We start from the raw sequence: 20,025 nt of genomic DNA, 5'->3' as shown, positions 1-20,025 counted from the left end.
TTAACATTTGTCCCATTTATTGCCAGTCAATACTATAATTAGAGAGTTTGCTTTTCATTAATTAGAATCTTATTTTTGTAAACAGAATAATTTGGGTGTATAGATGATTGGATTTTTTTTTTTTTCCAGAAAAAACTGTTGAAAAGCCCCTGACAGAAGTGGTGACTAGTATTGGTAATTAGTGAGACTGTCATTGACTGGGAAGCCAGACTTCAAGACTTTGTCACAGAATATCACTTGTGTGTGTCCTTTTATAGAAGGAACGCGGGGACAATGAGTACAACATATTCTGAGGAGGGCACCTGTCCACCTGTCATTCTGGTCCACAGCCTTAGTAAAAACATGTTGTAATTTTACACTTGCCTTTTATTTTCACACCAATGGAAAAATAGTAAATGCCAAGAGCTGTTTATCACTCATTTACACTAACACACATTCATACACTCTGTATGAAAACTCTCAATATATACATCTCTATATATAGAAATAACTAGACACACACAAAAGATCTTGAATTTAAAAAACATTATATTTCAAAAACATACATATAAAAAATGATTCAGTCGATAAACTTATGTGACAAATCTTTCAACAAGTCTTCCACAAACAACACCAGTTCCACCAAAAATATTCAACTGATTGAACGATCTAAGAAACAGTAGGGTTACATAAAAAAAATAAAACCTAGGTGAAAAATAATGAGCCTGCACAGATCAGGTCAGAGGCCTCGCACTTCCCACAGCAGGATCTCATTATAAGCCACAGAGAAAAGAAGTGTCCCAGAGGGAGAGAACTGGCACGTCTGCAGTGAGTCGCTGTGCTGCAAGAAGTCCTGAAACCTGCCACTTGTTGACTTGATCAGCTTCAGCACTCGCTCTGATAAGACACGAGATACACAGCGAATAATTCATCACTGGCCAGAAGCCAACCAATGCAGCTTTAATGTTTTTACTGGAACCATGTGACACATTTAAAATATAAGCAAACAAATGAAAAAGAAAAAAACCTCAGCATTTACCATGTGATCCCACAGCTACAAGATGACTCTTAGAAGACAGGCTAATGCATGTGGCCCAGTGGGGGAAGGAAATCTTCTTGATTATCTGCAAATAGGAATAAAAACAGGCTTCACACACTGTCTGTGTGCAACATTTGCTAGTATACGTTCATAAAAAAAAAGAATAAAAAAAAAAAAGAATAATTCGAAGCACTAATGCAGTGAAGCAAAGAGAAAATGTACAGTGGTACCTGTTTTTTAGTGAGGCTATAAAAAGACAGCTCTTTCTCTACTCCGTAGCCGGTGTAAACCACCAGGCTGTGGTCTGCTGGGCAGAAGGAAGCCATGCTGGGGGGCAGGCTGTCACCCTACAACATATGGAAGGAACAAAAAATATTAGATGGAGACGGGTAAAAAAACCCTGTTTCTTTAAAATGGAAAATGTTTATTAATTAACAAGAGAACGTAAACTCATCATATAAATATGCCTGATGTAGCCACACAGACTCATTTTCATCTGCAGTCGTTGGCTAGTTGATAGCATATTAAATTCGTCAACAAAACAGAGCCATGTGAGCAGAATTAAAGACAGAAACACATGTAACGCAAAGCACATACCCAACATTTCTCTGGTTACCGAATTAGAAGCTCGACTGCAAAAAACTTGTTTTCTTGAGGCATATTTTACAGTCACCTCTGGAAAGCGCTCTGAATGTACATTACCTTTGTTTAATGTACTCATTAAGAGGAGGTGGAGGGGCAGAAGAATCCTGCTTCTTGGTTTTAACATACAGATACATCCTCGTATCATCAGCATATTATTAGCTCATCATTGTGTCATCTGGCAAGTTACTGTAGGAGGGCAGTTTTTTTTTTAAACAGGTTACAACTAATATTTTTTCCCTTTCACTGTACAGAGCAACACAATCTTTTGTTTACAGTGCATTACTCACTAAAACTCTGTGCATATTTAAAGTCTAAATGTACTTTAGTCCTGTGCTGGTAGGATTTATGCTCAAGCATAAAATGAGGATGAGCAAAAGAAATACAGCCCTTCAATCCTACATTGGGGTTGAAGGGCTCTCGCTATGCTGTTGGAATGTTTTTGCAGACACTGCAAGCCAATATAGAGTTCTATATAGTTCTGTGTGACCCTGTTTATGCCAGTCCAGCTGTAGCAGCAGTTTCTATTTATGCACTTATCAAAAATTTACTTCATATATTAGCTGCATCAGAAACTTGACATCCCCCCCAAAAAAACCAAAAACCCCCAAACAAAACAAAAAGCCATTGAAGTGACATTTCAACTCATTACTATGCACTGTTACTTAAAATACCGATTGTACCGTGAAATGGGCGGGAGCAGGAAATGACAGCCAGTCTAGCAGATTACACTTGTCCTTCATCCAGTCGGCAGCCCACACACTGACGCGCCTGTCAGCGCTCGTGGCCAACCACAGGTCATTTCCTTCCAGCCCAAAATTTTCACACTGGGGTCGAGAAGATAAAACAGTGTCAGAAAGGTACTGATGAAAGAAAAATGGTTTTAAGTATCACTAAAGTTAGACGTCTTGCTTTTAAATAGTTTCACACAGGATCATTAACTCTAGCTAATATATTTCTGTGTATAAGAAGCAGGGTTCACTGAGGAATTTTAGTGTTTCTCTCACTGATTAATACTGACCATAGAGTTTATTACCAGTTCACATTTACATCTTCAGCTTCATTTTCACACATGCAGTGGGATTTGCAGACATTACCCAGAGGAGTGACAATGCACATACCCAAATGAATCAGACTTCGCTTTAGCACAGTCTATGTGATGTCCAGTTAGGCCCAGTTAGGTGTCAACAGTGCAGGTAATTAAAGAAAGTGTGTGGGTTATGTGTCCTGCCTGCACGTTGTACCTACATCAGTGTCGCGCAGGTGTGAGAACGTGTGCTGTGGGGTCTTATGAGCAACATGTGAGTCTCTGCAGAACTTTAAACTTAAGGATGAAAATATCCAAAAAGGAATGATTCAGAACACTGTTTTGATTCTGTGACTGGTTCTATCGAAACGACCTCAGCTGCAGGTTGTTTATATATCATTTTCATATATATTGCTTAATCTCTTGTGGTTGGTTTCCAACATCTGCCACGGTTTCTGTTGTTCTGACTTCAGAGAGCTGACCTGTTCAATCACACACTGGATTGTGGTGATCATCGCTCCTTTGTGGTCCTTTATGACTCGAATAGTTGCTCCATTTACCGGGCTGCTGACGGCTACCAGACCATTCTTCCCAGCTGAAAGGATCACATGACCTGTACAGTGGGGGACAAAAAAAAGTTCCAAAGCTACAACTGGATGAAACATTAAATTTTACTTCCAGAACAGTAATGCACAAAAGAGCAAGTCCTTCCTGTGAGTATTTTCACTGAACAAAGTGACGTAGCTGAAATATATTATCACACTCTTATTCCTGCAAAGCAGATAAAATGTAAATACACTACATTCAGCTCTCCTCTCTCACCATTAGCTGAGTACTGGATGGCAGAGATAGCCACGTGATGGGGATGCAGCTTCATCTCCATCTCTGTTGAGGCGAGCCGAAAGATCCTTACAGTCCCGTCACTGTATCCCCCAGCCACGTACGTGCTGTCTGCACTGGAAAAAGGGCTCCAGCACACACAGTCACAAGCCTGATGAAGACATGAAACAAATGCATGAGCTGCTTATTAATTTTCAGCTTCAATAATTCTGTGATATTACTGAGATTAGCATCGATGCCAATGTGTTCATTACAGTTTTGCTTTGATGCTTTCAGTTGGTGTAGAAACTATCCAACATGATTCTTGTGGCAAAATCCCCTTTGAGTGTACTCACTCACCTGGTTGAGCACCTGGAACTGCACCACCAGCTCATAGCTCGAGGTTGACCACACCCTCACGCTGCCGTCCTCGCTGCAGGTGGCAAAGTGGCTCTCGTCAAAGCTAAACGCTACGTCATTCACCTGGAGAGCAGAGAACACACAGAGACGCAAGTGTTTTCTCTAGCCTGAAGATAACATTCAACAAGCAAACACAGCATCCTCAGAGATCTTATTAAGACATTTCTGGCATTTTCTTGCTACAGGTTCTGCATATTTTTTCACAACAGCCCATTCTGTTGTATCAGGCGCAGATTATTATTGTGATTAATGCCTGCTGTGCATCTCTCTTAAGAGAGAAAAAAGGCTTATAGAAAGACCAAAAAATAAACAAGAGAACAGCTGTGGGAGGTCAGATAAACAGACAAATCAATATGTAAACTGAACATGAATAACCAAAAGCAATGTCAAAAAAGAAGCATTTAATAAAAACTGATCTGATAATGTCAGGCTTTTCACAGTCTACTCTTTGTGCTGTGGACAGATTGCACTTACTTAATGACAGGCAGCCTTTGAATTTCATAAAGAAGCCAATTAACTAATCATTAAACCCTTAATAATTTTATATTTTCCGTTCCTCTGAACTCCAGGGAGTCATTTTTATGCTTTTGTCTTAGAACTACCAGAATCTCCAAGTCTCTAATGCTTTATAATCATTTAAGTGTTAATTTTGTTGAGGTCTGTTATTTCTTTATCATTTTTCCCTGTTCAAACAGGATTATGGACTCTATCTATTAGCAGGAGAGGCAGAAAGGTTTTCTGCTGAGTATAAAAGAGATAATGGTGGGCTAATTTATTTGAAATGAAGAAGAAATGATTAATAGTCTTCAACATCTGAGCTTGAAGCACTTTCGATTCTTATCATACATGGACTGGATCTGTGAGGGGTAAAATCAGCAGCTTGGATTGATTATACCTGCAGCTATACAAATATAAAGAAACATTTTCTAAATGAAAAAGGAAAAGAGTGTCAAGTCGACATTACAGAGAGCCTTCTGTAAACAACACAGGACACATCAGCTCTATAACAAATCAGTTTTTATAATGATGCTATGTGCAGTTGTATATTTTAACAGTCACATTCATTAATACACATTTAAGGTATAACATGCAATCAGCCCACAAGAACATTATTATTTCTGTGTCACGAGCTAATGATTCCTAAATGTCACACTGGTACCTTAGTTTTGTGGCCGCTGACCAGTCGGATGTTGCTGTTATCTGACCAGTTGATGTACCAGAGGGTTCCTGCCGTGGTTCCAACAATCCCCATGTCCATTGTGTTATCGAACGATGCACTCACTGTTGCCCCATCCAGCATTATCTCTTGCGCCAACACCACTGCTGTCCCACTGAAGCACAGACAGAGGTGCTCATAAGCACTGATCCACCATTAAAGTAGAGACAGGTCTCTGTTTTATTCTTTACCTGGTTCTTAATGTTTCAAAAAACACGACAGAGCATTATGCAGAGAAAGAGGTCAGCTTATAAGTGAACCACGAAGTGAAAAAGAAATCTGCATAAATACTGTTTCTCATTTTTTGTTCTTATTCATAACACAAATAACACTGCTCACTGTTAGAGACAGACAGCCAATGACAACCATTTTATTAAGCACATTTTAAGACAACTGCCCAGATAACTTATTTTTATGAAGACAAAGGATAGAAAACAGACCTAAAGTGAAAAGGGGGGAATGAGTTGGCCCACAGTGAAGGAGAAGTAGTCATGAAATGTTCTGCAAATGTGGAAAATATTTCAAGACTATCCGATGATGACAACAAACTGGCTGAGAGAATGGCAAGTATGTGCAAAACAACTCGAATGTCAGGCAACTTGAAGAACACTAAATTTTAAACATGGTTAATTTACAAGGTTTCTCTTACTTGCACATTTCCACATGAGTTATTTTACCATGCTCACACCTTCAGAATTCTTCTCTTGACTTACAATACTGAATCAGAGGAAAACCGGCAAAATCTGTCCATAACCTGTGAACTTTTTACCTTTTACTTGGTTGTTTTGCACACACTTGACAAACATCTTTTCTTCCTAACGCTTTCCCCCTCTTCTAGAATTAAAGAGACCTCTGGGATGAGAGATGAAAGACCATTTCTCTTCTTTTCTAGAGCTCAAGTCGACCACAGACACAGACTTATGCTCTTCTACCCATTATTTACAAGTCAGTAATATAAAAATACAGAATTACCTGTAAATCTATGCTATGATTATGTTATTGCTCCTGCAACATACACCCAGACAGTGCAATGGATGAAAGCAGTAAAACAGTTAAACATTATTTACCTTTTGCCCTGTATTCTCGTTAGTAAACTGACTGAGGATTGTATATTTGTATTAATGAGATGATATAAGGAGGGATCATTCAAAATTGAGCAACAGACCTGTCTTCCACACCTCTGCCCTTTTCCTCAGCCTTCAAGCTCTGAACCGCTTCTACCTCCCACAGTCGCAGCCAGCGGGTGTTGCTGCCTGTGAGGAGGCGGTTCCCTCGACACAGCAGCACACCTACACCAAGAAAACACATCAATTCAGTTTCAAGTGGCAGAAGCTGTATATCCAAGATATCTCTATCTAAGCTGCACTAGTGATGCTGTTGTGTTTTTTTCCTGTGTGGTGAAATGTCACGCTATCATGAACACATGGAGGATTTTGCCTATTTGTACCAATTTCTCCTTCGTCGGCTTCCCAGGTCATTAAGCAGCGCTGCGTTCTAACATCCCAGGTGCAAACATGTCCTCGGTTTGTGCCGGTGAACAGGAAGTCATCCATGTGGTAGCAGAGAGCCGTCAGCTCCACATCACCCACCTCTGCTGGTGTTTTCACCCTCTGGACCTATATGGGTAAAGGAAAAGTCAATCTTCATGTAAGTAAAGTAAAATCTTCACCCACTTCAAAACTAAATGCATTTCTTTTACATTTCAATGATGGCTACATTATGTGGCCCAAAACTCCTGATCAGGTAAGAAAATCTTATTGTGTGTGTTTATGGATTTTTTGTGGTCGTTAACCTTGAGGTCTGCATCCTGGCCCTGTGTGTGGAGAAAGCAGAAGTATACCCCATCGGTGCCCACACAGGCCATCTGACTGGCTGCTGATGGGCTGAAAGCAGCATCGTGGACTGGTCCTGACACCCTTACACTTGACAGCATCTGGAAGTTCCTACTGCTCCACAGAGCCACTTCCGGGTCAGAGAAGTCTCCTGTGTAATGGTGAAGAGTCACAAGCCAGTAGCAGTTATACGATTTGCAGCAGATGAGACGATTGCTGTCAGCTACTTTATAATACGGAACAAACACAAAGAAAAGAAAAGTTCAACTGCAATCGGATACGACACTGACCAACAGAGAGAAAGAAACAATCATCCCTGGAAAACGCAAGACACTGGACGGCGCCGCTGTGGTAGGAGACACTGCGACGACATGTTCCACTCTGGACGTCCCAAATGGAGATAAGGCTCCTGCTGGAGTTAGTGCCACCAGCTGATGCTATAGTCTGAGAATGGAATAAAGACACAAACAACCCAATACACAGTTGATTCATATTGCTGACAGTTACATCATATAGCTCTCTGTGATGAAAGTATTACACTCTCGGAAAAACACAACAAAAAATGACTGTCACATTGTTGTGGAGGAATTTTGACCTACTTTACTTTACAACATTGCTTCAGTTGATTGAGGTTTGTGGGCATTTGTTTGTGCACAGCTCTCCAAACGGTCTTGCTTGAGGTCAGGTTGAGGTCTGGACTTTGACTGTGCTATTGTGACGCTCTGATTGCTTTCTTTTTCAGTCATTCTGTCGTAGATTTGCTGCTGTGCTTGGGATCATTTCAGCCAGGCTGTAGCTGCTGTCCCCACATTTTACCCTAGAATACTTTGATAAATAGAGGAGTTCATGGTCGACTCAATGACTGCAGGGTTCCCAGGTTCCTCTTGCTTTTGTCAGGCCAAACAACAGTTGCCTTCTTGGATACAAAGCAAAGAAGTGTAATCTTCTAGAAACTTTTCATATAATACAACTCTAGTTCCCTATATGTGCATTCATTTTAATTAAATATAATTATCAATCACTATTTGGCTGTGGTCACTTTCCCTCTCGTTTCTCTTTGATTTTATTAGAGAAGCCTTTTCATAATGACCAGGAGTGTTTGGTTTCAGCACACAACTAAAAAATGTGGTTATTTTGTACCTTGATCATAGCAGACCACACCTGATGCTCCACCAGTCATTTCATATCAGATAATATTTCAGATAACATACCTGTAGAGTTTGAGTACTGAGTTTCGAACTAAATTTTTTTTACCTGTGCATCATTTGTAACCGCAAGGCACGAGATCTCTTCTCTGTGGCCCTGCAAGTGTCTCTGACTTCCTGTATGAAGATCCTCCACGACCACCACACATCCGCAAGAGTATGCAAATAAACCTGCAACGGAAAATAACTGCTGGGTTTAAGCAATGCTATACTAGGTGGCTCGTTTTAAAAGCTGCTATGAGTAGAAAAGTGTTTCGTGCATTTGATTTGAAAGTTGGATTTTTACTCAAGTTTCAATAGTAGTAGCCAGTGTGCTTTAGGTTACTTTTATTTGTTTGATCAAGCTTAAGTTCATACCATAACTCTGATGTCACACAATATTTTCAGTTTTACTTTTATGTTTTTCTTTCAGAATATCATCTTAACCTTGGTCGGGGCTCCACACCATGTTGCCACGCCCATTGCCATTGTAGCCAATCACTGCTTTGAGCCTTATGCCTTCTTCTTGTGCTTCTGGAGCTACAACAGACTAGAAGAGAGAAGAAAATAAGACAGGACAGCAAATCTAAAGAAGCATATTGTGGCTGCAGTGTCTGTTTACCTGATCAAGTGATGATGTCTTGAAACGTGGGATAAAGTGCTTGTAACAGTCTGGACGTACTGGCTTCTTTTGTTTCAACTCAGCTGAAAGGCAAAATGGCACCAATTTAAAAAACAAAACAAACAAAAAAATGAGAAAGCTAAACAACAGCAATATAATACCAAAACCCCCCAAAACATTGCATTTACAAGTGTCCATATAACTGCTATTTAGGGGAGAACCGTTGATCAGATCTGTCACTTTGAGGAAGGAGACAGCAGGTCTGGGATCAGAGGAAAGACCTGAACCAGTCTCTGGTGCTGATGCAGTTGGGATTGTCTTTGCTGGGGTGTCACAAGAAAACAAGGACCCCAAATCTGAGTGAGACAGAAAAAAACTGTTGCTTTAAAAGCAAACTTGACTGTATTAAATTTACAGATTATATGACAAAAATTATCAATGGCAATAACTCTAACAACTTAAAATCTACAAGCAGATTGATTATCAGTTTCTCAGAGCAAACCATCAGTATAAGACTGTGCACAAAGTCCCAGACTGATCAGCTAATCATACAGTCCACCACAGACAGGAACTACAAGCGGAAGCAGACGAACAAAACACAAATTTACCTCGGTGTCCAACCCGGTCAATGCTGCTGATGTCCAGTCGTGGTGGTGGTGAGGAGGGGAGCGGCGCTGTCTTTCGAGGCATACCGTTGGACAATTGTATATCATCAACTTCAGTGTCTGTTAAGTTGTTATATAAAATTGCAAGACCAACTATTTATTTCAAATTGGTAAAAGCAAAAGAATGAGATGCATTTTGCATCATTAAAGCAAGACTGAACTGGAGCAAACTAAATATGTCACCTGGTTTCGGAGCGTAGCTTATTTTGAAAGGTGAGCTGTGAGTGAAGACAGAGACAAATAAATATGAACCAATATAGGTTATAAACATTTGTTAAGAAGACTCAAGAGTGATTATTACCAACTGTGAGCTGTAGAGTTTACAGGATTTGCCAGGAAGTCCCAAAGAAAAATGGCGTCCCCGACTGAGATCACTCCCAGTTGGTCAGGGGTGAAGCTAAGCTGCCGAATAGGATGACTGTGGCCTATGAACATCTGGTAGAAATGAACACATTTAACTTCACAACATTAACTCCTAAAACATCAGCCTCCTACTACTGTCTGTTCTCTACAGCTGACATAATTTCTACAATCCTCATCAAAATTAGTGCAATGTGACCTGTAGCCACTCAATACTTGCAAAACTATAACTACAATCAGACAATTGTATGAAATAATATGATCCATTACAATAAAATCTTTTAGAATCCATTAAAACACTGAAATAATAAGCCTTCTTTAGACTTTTTCAACATGTATGATTATGTCACCCGTACTTGTAAAATAAGGCAGCAAGCACGACTTTATCAAACATTTAGTAATACTTTATAATACAGTCCATGTCTAAGGGATCATTTCCTTTTTATCAAATGGTAAATCAATGTACCTTAGTTTGAAAGTACAGCATACACTTAAAGATAGATACACGAGAATAAGGGAATAACAAGTCAGGTTTTTACACACACACACACACACACACACACACACACACACACACACACACACACACACACACACACAAGAAAAACAAAATTACTGTAAGTAATTTCAAAAAAGGCCAAACAAGTTATGCTGTAAGCAACTTTAAGCACTACATAATTTCTTGATAATTTTAGAAAAAAAACCCCATATTTTACAGTTTTACAAGTACAACAGTGTACTTTTCAGGGCGCGGGCCATATGATGGCGGGGTTTAAACTTTCCTAATTTCAAGGTGTTTTACTTTTGAAATTTACATTTGAACAGTGATTGTGAAAGAAAATAAATAAGTCAGACTTGGCTCCATCACTATAAGGTCACACGGTGATGCAAATGTTGATGCTATTATTTTCTTTCTTTCCATTTCTAAGTGAGAACAGTCCTTATCACATTTATATTGGTGAAATAAAGGCACAAGTAATCCACTCCTTGATGTGACACACACAAAAGTATGGTGTGTATACAATTTAAAATGCACCTACATTCTAATTATTTTCTTGCTTTCTATAAAAACCTGGCTTGTTATCCTCTAATTCTGGTGTGTCTACCTTTAAGCACTTTTTAGGTAAAAATTATAATGTAATTTGAAATAAAATACATTTAAATTCCATGTAATTGTATTCATCATTATTATATATAATCATATTAAAATTACACCCTTTGTCATGAGCTGTATTGTAAAGTTTTACCAAGTACTTTAGTTGATAATATTTGTTCTAAAGAGTCTAAGTTACTCTTTTGTTGACTACCTGTGAGTTAATATCAAGCTGCATGTTATAATCCCACACTTTCACAGCGTTGTGTCCGGCTGTCAGCAGGAAACGACCATCGTCACTCACAGCCAGGGACGAGCAGTAGTGTTTGTGCACTTTAGACAGCTGTCAGAAAAACCGAAAAACAACACTCAGAAACAAAGAGATACAAACTGTGTTCATAAAACGATACAATAATATCTTAGTTACTATATTATGACAAACTTCTAAGCTTCTTGTCTTGTAGCACCATATATCTCTAAAGAGAAAACCAACCCCAGGCATCTCCCATGTTTCTGTCTTAAGCAAATACTCAGTCTTGGAACCACTCAACAAGTAATTCATGGATTTTACAACAAAGCTGTTGTGAACAGTTACCTCTCGGAGGAGGCGGCCTGTCTTGGTGCAAACCCAGAGGATCTTGTTACCAGATGTGGCAACCAACAAGTGTTTGGTGGAGGCCGGAGGGAAGCAGACCTTCAGGGCAGAATCCAGACGGGGACTCTCTACATCCAAAATACTCACATCTACATGTAGCAGCTACAAAAGAAGTTATGTGTCAGTGTGGACAGGGTAAGACAGAAGAACCCAGACTCTAATGCTCAAAGTGAAAAGTGCAGATTGTACGGTGTGAGAGTTGACCTCATCAAGAGTCCGTGCGTCAGCAACGGTGACAGTGTACTCTGAGGGACCGACAAAAGCCAGGCAGCGACTGTCGCTGCTTACTGTGAGCGCGTCTGGAGCGCGCTCAGTGCCTCGAGCCACCACATTACCTAACCGAAAAGGTATAGAGTGTCAAGCCAGCTTATATTTGTAATTTAAAATAGTGTAAGTAATTGACCATGTTCAACCAAATAAAAAACATTATCTACATAACACAGTTGTTCCTAGTAGAAGTGCAATGAATGAAAATCAGCACTTTTGTTGCAATAAAACAAACGTTGGAGAAAAAACTAATCCAAAGGAAAAGAAAAGAATAACAGCTTTTAAGCTTTGTGGGCAGATAAATCCAACATGTGGCTCTGCAGCAGCCTGCAGCAGAGGGTAGATAGACATAAGAGTCCAGTTTAACTACACTTTTTCTAAAACTAATAACCAAACTAAAAGTCTGGTTTACGTGTTATCTTATAGGCTTTTAAAATTAAACAGTACATGTTATGGCACAGTGAGTTATTCCCATTTGATGCTGTGTCTGCAGAAAAGTTCTACTTATGGGTAACATATGGTGTACTAAGAATAACTTGAAGTGGTTGTTTGTATACATACACACAACTTTGATGACACTGTGCTCTTCCTCAGAGGAATTATAAAGTGCCAGAGACCCCTGTGAGTCGGCGCTGTACATGAACTCGCCGTCTGGAGAAAAGGCAAGACCCACCACTTCACCTCTGTGCTGCCTGTGTAAAAATAAATACATATAAATGGAAAAAGCTTCTTCACTGCCACCGGTGCCGACTCCGGGCTAGTTAAAACGTACTTATGATCCGCCAGCAGCTTGGCACTGGAGATTGCAAAGACTCTGACCATGCCAGAGCTGAAACCACAGGAGAAGATCTGCTCCCCCGGATGGAAGGCTACTGAGCAGGGGCTGTCTTCAGATACAAAATCATACAGCTGAACACAAGACAAGAGAAACATCGCTCTGATCAATAAATGTGCTACTGGTAATGGGGACAGTTTCTGTATACTTGTTTTCTTTTTTAGTTAGACCTGGTGGAGGGAATCCATATTCCAGATTCGCACTGTGCCATCAGAAGAAGCTGTTGTGAGATGCCGATGAATGCCGTCGACGCTGAAGCCGAGCACAGTGTCTGTATGTGACCTCATCAGTGTGTTGTAACCACGGCTGCTCACATCAAGGAAGCCCAGGTTACCAGTAGAGGTGGCAGCTAGGACGCGAAGGCTATCAAATGAGATTAGCGCCGTGCTCACAGGTCCCTCGTGCTCTGGAAAAATACAAATAATGTACATAGCCAGCTATTTTTAAACAGCCCAGGATCACCAACAGTTAGCCACACTAACAGCAGAAAATGCCATAGCTGCTGTACTCCTTGATGGAGAGCCTGTAGAGGTGGCTGCTTCAAATTCAAATCCGCTCATACACCGAAACTCCTGAAGACGGAAAGTGAGTGTATCGAGTTCACAGATTTCTCATATCAGGCAAATACTGCTCATACTCTTAATTTAAACACCACTAAAACAGAGAGTACACTTAAAGCTTAGCTCAACCTCATCCATCCATCTACAATGTCATCAAAGTAGTGAGAATGTTTTAATTCAGTTATGTAATGTGTGTCTATAACATTAGTTAAATCAGAAAGGTCTGAGAAACAAAAACATAAATAAATCTTACCCATCAAAGCTCTAAATATTCATCACCTAAAGATTAAATCACTGCCTCTGGTAACTGTTAGCTACAGGTGAATGTTAGGCCATCTCATGACTGCGCCTACCAGCTTCCAGGAAGACTGTAGAAAAATCAAAGGGCCAGAGCCGCAGGAAGCCATCTTCAGAGCCTGTGGCGCAGAATGATGAGGACACACTGATGCTGTTGATAGCAATGCCTGGCCCTGGGATGGGACGAACACAGTCACATTATGGTCGTTTGACTTATTTTTTCAGGTGGGGGTTAATCATGTAAATTATCAAATGTTAAATTGAAGACAAGTTAAGTTTAGATAATGTCACCTGAAGAGAATCACGACTGTGAATTCTAACAACCCACCTGTATTAAAAGTCCATTTCTCTCTGCGGTCAGCATGTTGCGTCTGTGCAGGTAACAGCCTCCTCACGTTTTTAATAACAACGCTGCTGTAGTCTATTTCAAAGATATGCCCACTCCGAGTGCTGGCGTATCTATGGGGAAGAAGTTACAGAGCGAACATGTTCAGTGGAGTCAGATTCGTTTCACACTTCTCCTGAAGTTAAGAAAACCCGCGTGCTGATTTGCTCGCTCACAGTGTTCGATCATCAAGATGCTGCTCATCAGAGTTTCCCTCCTCAAAGGCCACATCTGTGAAATCCAGTGTTTGGTATTCATCCAGGTTGACTGGACAGGAACGCAGTGTGCCATTCCGCACTCGCCACAGACGAATATTTCCCCGACCGCATGACACCATCCTAAAAGCAGCACACATGCAGATTTTCCCATTGTCTCCATTCTCAACTACAGTGCGATACACTTAATTTTTCACACATTGCTTCTGCATTTTTATTTGTTTTTAATAAATAATTAATGGCAGAGTGTACTGTTGTTCATCTGAGGCTGAATTGTTATAAATGATGAGTCGATTGGTTGAAACTGTCTTTGCGGAATATCTCACTCCACAATGAAGTCTTCATTCTTGGGCTCTTCCTCACAATCCCCACAACACTGTTTGCAGTGTGACTCTTTGCATGCCTGCATTTAAATCTGATAAACCTTCACCTGTTTGCAGTTTATGAAGAGCTTCACAAGATCCACATGATGTCAGCACTAGAGATCAAACTGATCAACCTTCAGAGGACAGTGTCCTCAAAGCTTCCAACAGCTGAGAGAGTGACAATCCATTCGTTGCAGACTAATAACATGATGCTATACAGTATGGTAGAATGTGTGATTTAACATTTACACAAGTGCAAATGGTAAAACACACATATGCAGTACGGAGGTACCTTGTATCGTCAAAGAAGGCGACCTTCATGGTGTGAATGTCCACATCTGTGTGCGTTTTGGCCAAGATGGACACCTCTCCACCTTTGCTAACATTCAGAGTGTTCCACACCACAACCATCTGTGAAATAACACACAGACGCAATCACCCGACAGCTTTGCAGAATCAGACTCCAACAAGAAGAGCCATTTATAGCCTGATAAAAATAAAGTGGGTCAGTTTGGGTTAATATTATTAAAAGCTTCTTAGAATTGTTTCATCTTGATCTAACGACCTCTGTGACTCTACATCTAGAGATAATTCTTTTCATACATGGATTTTCATAAGATTTGAATGAATGGAACTCACTGTTTTATTGTGCTTATCTTTACCAACTCCACAGAGAATGCCACCGCCGTAGGAGAAGCTTCAAAATAGGAAGAGATGAATAGAAGAAAAATCTAATTTAACAAAACAAGGTTTTTAACAAACTTACACGTTATTGTTCTGTGTGATTGCAGTCGGTTACCTAAGACAGGATAACGAATGTGCATGAGTCCTGAACATGGCCACACAGTTTGCTTTGTGATAGTTCCACACCCGAACTACACTGTTGTTGCCAGTTTGCGCTGAGGCCAGGAGGGTTGTGTTACCATTAAAAGCCAGCGCAGACACCTACAAAGACACCAAGTGTAATATTGAATTTTAAGTATCTTATTTTGGATGTTTCACATTGCTGAGTTGGAGCAGGACACCGGATCTCATTTACTTTATCGGTGTGGCCGATGAAGAATCTCTGCTGGTTAGAGGATATCTTCATAGAGACGATAATTGCATGGCACGGATACACCACTTCATCGCCAGATTTGGACCACAGGGCCTACGGTGCAATGAAGTGCAGTTATTAAAATTTTTTTCAGGATTGATGGTTATGCGTTTTATTTAGGGGTTTAATTCCAGAGAACCATACACATTTAAAAGTAGCTCCTCCAAAGCCGATGATTCGATTGAGCCTGAGAATCGGATCTGGGAGCAGCTTCTAAAAGAAAGAGCAGAAAAAAAATGCTAAGATTTTAGAAACAAACCACGTCCTGGCGGCTGTTTTCGTTTCAATCTCCACCCTTTTACCTGCTGTTTGGCTTCTCTGGACAGTGACAGACGCATAGGCCGTGGAACAGGAGTGCACACAAACTGTAACATAACAAGGTCGACAGGTTTTCTCAAGCTCACACACAACTGTACAAAGAGCACTGAAGGACAAATACAGCAGAATGTACAAAGAATAGAATGTGCTATATAACAGGGCATCCTAAGCTTGGACATTTATTTTAATAGGAGGACTGAAGCATCACCTCATCTTCACTTTCTTCCCCACGTTTGCTCAGGCCTTCCTCAGCGTGCACATACACATGAACTCCACCATCATCAGCCTCAGAAGGCGGCCTGGACGCGAGTTTGTGTGAACCGGAGGATGCCAACAGATCATTCTGGTGAGTGGAGACTACACCCAGCTCAGGTATGCTGGCCACCACAGGGGTGTTATTTCTTGATAGCTAAGAAGAAAATAACATATATAGAAAGATGTACGCTTAAAAAAAAAAAAATCATAAGCCTCCACCTAATTATATACTTGGAGTGAAAACTGGTCCAATTGAAAGTTCTCTCTGCTTGGACCAATTTCTTCTTATTTGTGTGTCTATACTGTATGTGTAAAAATGACAACCAGTACAGCAAACGCTCTCAAAGTATTTTTACTAATGACCGTCTAAAGTGAGAAATGAGGAAAAAGGGGCTTTTAAAAGTGGTCTGGTTACATCTGGTTACAATGCAGGAGTTTAAATCTGTTTTAAAGGGTGAGAAAACAGTTCATTTGGTCAGAGTGACTGGTTTTGATGTTGCTCATGTAGTGACCTGTTACTGCACATGATTCAGATGTTTGCCTGTACTGAATGTCAGCTGTATCTCTTTTCTTCACATGTTCAATGTAATATTTATTGTAATTTATGCCGTTCTCCTGGCCTGGTCTCTCTTTAAAAAAGGATTCTTAATCTCAAAGATACATATTCCTTTATTTATCCAGGTAAAAGTATCTATACCGTACTATTCACCATGGAAGGAAAAATGTGCTAAATGTTATCAGTCTTACTAATTTTGGGTTGGTGATCTGGTGGATGAGGGACACACGATCTTGAACTGGTTTGCTGAGGCTGGGAGTAGACCCTGGAGAATACAATGGAAAATGGAAACCAGTCATCTACGATACATTACTACTGGTATTATTACCTTGATGAACACAAGCACCTCAGATTCCACATCCCATGAATCAGGCATGTAATATTGAGCCAGTAGTTTCATTTTCTTTGAGTTAAGACTTAATTTAACACCAGAAAGAAAGAACCGATTTAAGCATAATTGTGTTTTGAGGTGAGGCGAGCTCTTTCTTCAGTATATTTGGTGACGAGTGTCCTTTTCATTACTTACGATGCTCTGACTGTGGACTGCCATTCTGAATGGAGTCAAACGGTAACTTTGTACCTTCAGAAGGAAACCTGTTGGGTTAGGAAAAGTTGAATGACTTTGTAGCAGTGGTAAAGGCAGATAACATCTGTATTAAATCAATAACAATTTAGGCTGCAGATAGGTGTAAATATTTCTAAAATCATCACAAAAGGAAAAATCCACCCTTAAGACAGTATTCAAGTACATGTCCACATATTGAGAGCCTAAATGACTTTGCAAACAAAGAAGTTGTTGATATGGATTACAAATATTCAGCGTGGCTATGAGACTAATCTTTACCACTTTGCACCAAAATTTCAGTTTTTGTATCAAGAAAAGTGTTTTTTCTGGACTTTGCTTTAAACTGAATATCTATAGCTGTACCTGATGTAATCATACAGATCATGCCAGGAGCCTCCCTTGGGCACAGGAAATGACATCTCTCTGGGTATGGCACCTGTTCCCTGAGACGAGGTCAGACCCATTAACTTAGCTTGACTGAAGGAAACTCCTGTTAAAAGATAATAACAATGAATAAGCAATGACTGGGTTAAAGATTTTAAAAGCTTCAACATGTGTGTCTGTGTGCAGCTGTATTTCATCATCTTTGCTCGTTGAATTGACTGGTTTTGCAGTTTTCTGTTCAGAGACACAGAAAAACACTGTCCAGTTTTCTTTTTCATAACTTGATCTGGCCATTTTAAACGAAAAACAGCAGTTAAACAACTAACTGCACATATAAAATATATACATGTACAGTAAGACGTCCATTGTTTGAAAGTTTTGCCCTCACCTGGGTCTAGCAGTAAGTCACTGGTAAACATGTTTTTCACTGTCATGTTGGCACATAACTTGATATTCTTCAGGTGACTGTAGGAGCGGCTGAGGTAGTCAGAAAGCGTGAGCTGCAGGTCCAGCATCAGACACGTCCAGCGCACTGATGTAGGAGCTGGACCCACCAAACCTATATCAAATAAAAATGTGTGATTTTTACAAAGTAACAGTCCCTCTGTATTAAATAATACTTTTATAGGATTTCTAAGAGTCCACAAGCTCATTAAAAAAGCGTCTGAGGGCATAGCTCAAGTAAGCAGTAGGGTTGTTTTCTCATAGACTTCAATACAAAAGCAGAGATGGGGCTTCTTTATGAAACCAAACTGACACTCCTCTAAGTCGTCAGCCCTTAGAAATAATGCTGATTTTAGGCATTTCTGCATTAGCTTCACTTTTTAGATCCTTCTTATACAATCTGTGCAATTACTGGAAATGGCTTAAGTATACCAGGCAGCGTGAGTGTGAATAGTTTTTACCCCGTCTTGCAGATTTAGCTGTGTTTTCATAAACTGAATCCTTTGCAGCTCCACACAGGAAAGGAAACTGAAGCCATGTAGCTGTGGACTTGAACTCTTTGAACGTGTTGGAAAAGGAGATACGGACAACCTGACCCTCCTATAAAACACAGCACAGAGAAAGAGGGAACGCAGTCTTGATTTCTCTGAGCAAAAATGAATGATATGCACAATGGATCATGCAGCCAAATAAGGGATGATACCCCTGCAGCGACATCTAGGTGGACCACAAAGTATTTGCCGGGGGTCGGCCTGAAGAGGAGGTAGAAGAAGCGTCCTGTCAGCCCCAGGGACTGGCTGCTGTTTTTGGGAAGCAGGATGAAGCTGTTGGCAGGAACAGGGCCCCTGATCCTGAACACCGGACACTTCAGTGTCTTATCCTGAGAGACGCAATGTTGGACAAAACATTCAAACAATTAAAATTCTATTTATCTTTAGAAAAACTAATCCTCAACCTGTGTGAGGAGACAAACTAGTCTTTACTGATTTCATAAGGGTAATTCAGGCAAGTGTAGTGTGTACAAAGTTACCGTGTATGCTGACACATCCCCCTCTTTTGCCGACCTCTTCCACTCTTCTACTCGGACATATTTGAATATGTTAACGTAGGGATGCTGCCAATCTGCACAATTAGAAAAGCTGGAGTTAGGTTTAACTAGTTATTAACAACGTTTGACTCTCGTTTAAAATCAGGGTTTCTGCCTCTCGGTCTTCGTTGTTGTATTTTATATGGATTTCATTCAAACCTTTAAAGTGCACTTTACCTTTGTAGGCCATTGATAAATGCAGCAAACAGAAAATCCACCTGTTGATATCCCAGTCTGGAAGTTAGCTAGCAAGCAGACAGTTAACTAAATAACCGGGAAAGTTCCTTCTGCCTTCTCCGGAGCTCAAAGCCAAACATAACCTTTTATTGTTCACATCATAAGATGCGGGGTTTTCCAGTTTTCCCGGTACCGTGTAAACAGCAGCTCGTTCAACATTTGATACATATCAAAGCTGTTATTTGCTTCCCGCTCCAGCCTCCGCCGTTGCCAACGACAGCACGACGGCCATGACGTCATGACGCTTACTAGCGGGTTGCTTCCTTCTTCTTCTTCTTCCCTCGGTTTCACATGGCAGTATGCACATGTGATCCCCCTTTCGGTACAGAGTTGTGTCCAGCAATTCACAATCTATATCCAAAGTAAATATACTGTATGTTCTATGAGTCTTTTCGATATCTATCGATCGCATTAATTTTTTAACAATTACTGCAACAAATTTAGCACATTTGCCTTCTTCCCATAAAGCAAAGCTGGGGTTTTCAATCCCTGTACTCCTGGGTGATAACGTTTATAGAAGAAAATTAATAATGAAAAAAGCAAACTATATTACAGGACATCTCGCAAAGATGACTCTACATCGAATTTCCGTGTATAACTGCTTTT

At 40.3% G+C, this 20,025-nt stretch overlaps 1 protein-coding gene across 3 annotated transcripts; it reads right to left on the bottom strand.

The window, feature by feature from the left end:
- Positions 1–510: 510 nt before the first annotated feature.
- On the bottom strand, positions 511–19,669 carry wdr90 (WD repeat domain 90). 3 transcript variants are annotated; one of them, XM_082543405.1, is made up of 43 exons: positions 19,360–19,669; positions 19,126–19,217; positions 18,799–18,975; positions 18,557–18,695; positions 18,040–18,210; positions 17,631–17,757; positions 17,229–17,296; positions 16,894–16,967; positions 16,100–16,300; positions 15,876–15,938; positions 15,718–15,786; positions 15,517–15,627; positions 15,277–15,422; positions 15,117–15,174; positions 14,770–14,888; positions 14,074–14,235; positions 13,841–13,971; positions 13,569–13,685; positions 12,826–13,061; positions 12,593–12,729; positions 12,382–12,512; positions 11,758–11,888; positions 11,494–11,655; positions 11,113–11,241; positions 9,747–9,880; positions 9,629–9,663; positions 9,389–9,505; positions 8,969–9,136; positions 8,781–8,863; positions 8,606–8,708; positions 8,229–8,350; positions 7,265–7,418; positions 6,935–7,125; positions 6,590–6,758; positions 6,308–6,431; positions 5,086–5,257; positions 3,867–3,989; positions 3,510–3,678; positions 3,170–3,300; positions 2,344–2,487; positions 1,249–1,365; positions 1,019–1,103; positions 511–876 (listed from the first exon to the last, which is right to left on the bottom strand). In XM_082543405.1, exons 1-43 carry the CDS (start codon positions 19,370–19,372, stop codon positions 719–721), a joined length of 5,463 nt encoding a protein of 1,820 aa, XP_082399531.1. In that variant the 5' UTR covers positions 19,373–19,669; the 3' UTR covers positions 511–718. The 3 variants fall into 3 exon arrangements, with proteins under 3 accessions (XP_082399531.1, XP_082399532.1, XP_082399533.1); XM_082543406.1 differs by having other exon boundaries at positions 8,984–9,136; XM_082543407.1 differs by having other exon boundaries at positions 9,002–9,136.
- Positions 19,670–20,025: the final 356 nt, after the last annotated feature.

This window comes from Aulonocara stuartgranti, assembly GCF_965226115.1.
Source record: "Aulonocara stuartgranti genome assembly, chromosome: 8".
In the NCBI taxonomy this organism is placed as follows: Eukaryota; Metazoa; Chordata; class Actinopteri; order Cichliformes; family Cichlidae; genus Aulonocara; species Aulonocara stuartgranti.
Note: the sequence above shows the minus strand (reverse complement) of the source record. Positions and strands in the feature narration are given on the sequence as shown.

Coding starts and splice junctions, on each gene's coding strand:
- wdr90 (XM_082543405.1), bottom strand. Junction 14,889..15,116: donor AAGATAAGCACAATAAAACA/GTGAGTTCCATT, acceptor GTTATTTCACAG/ATGGTTGTGGTGTGGAACAC. Junction 9,137..9,388: donor TGACCGGGTTGGACACCGAG/GTAAATTTGTGT, acceptor TGTCTCACTCAG/ATTTGGGGTCCTTGTTTTCT.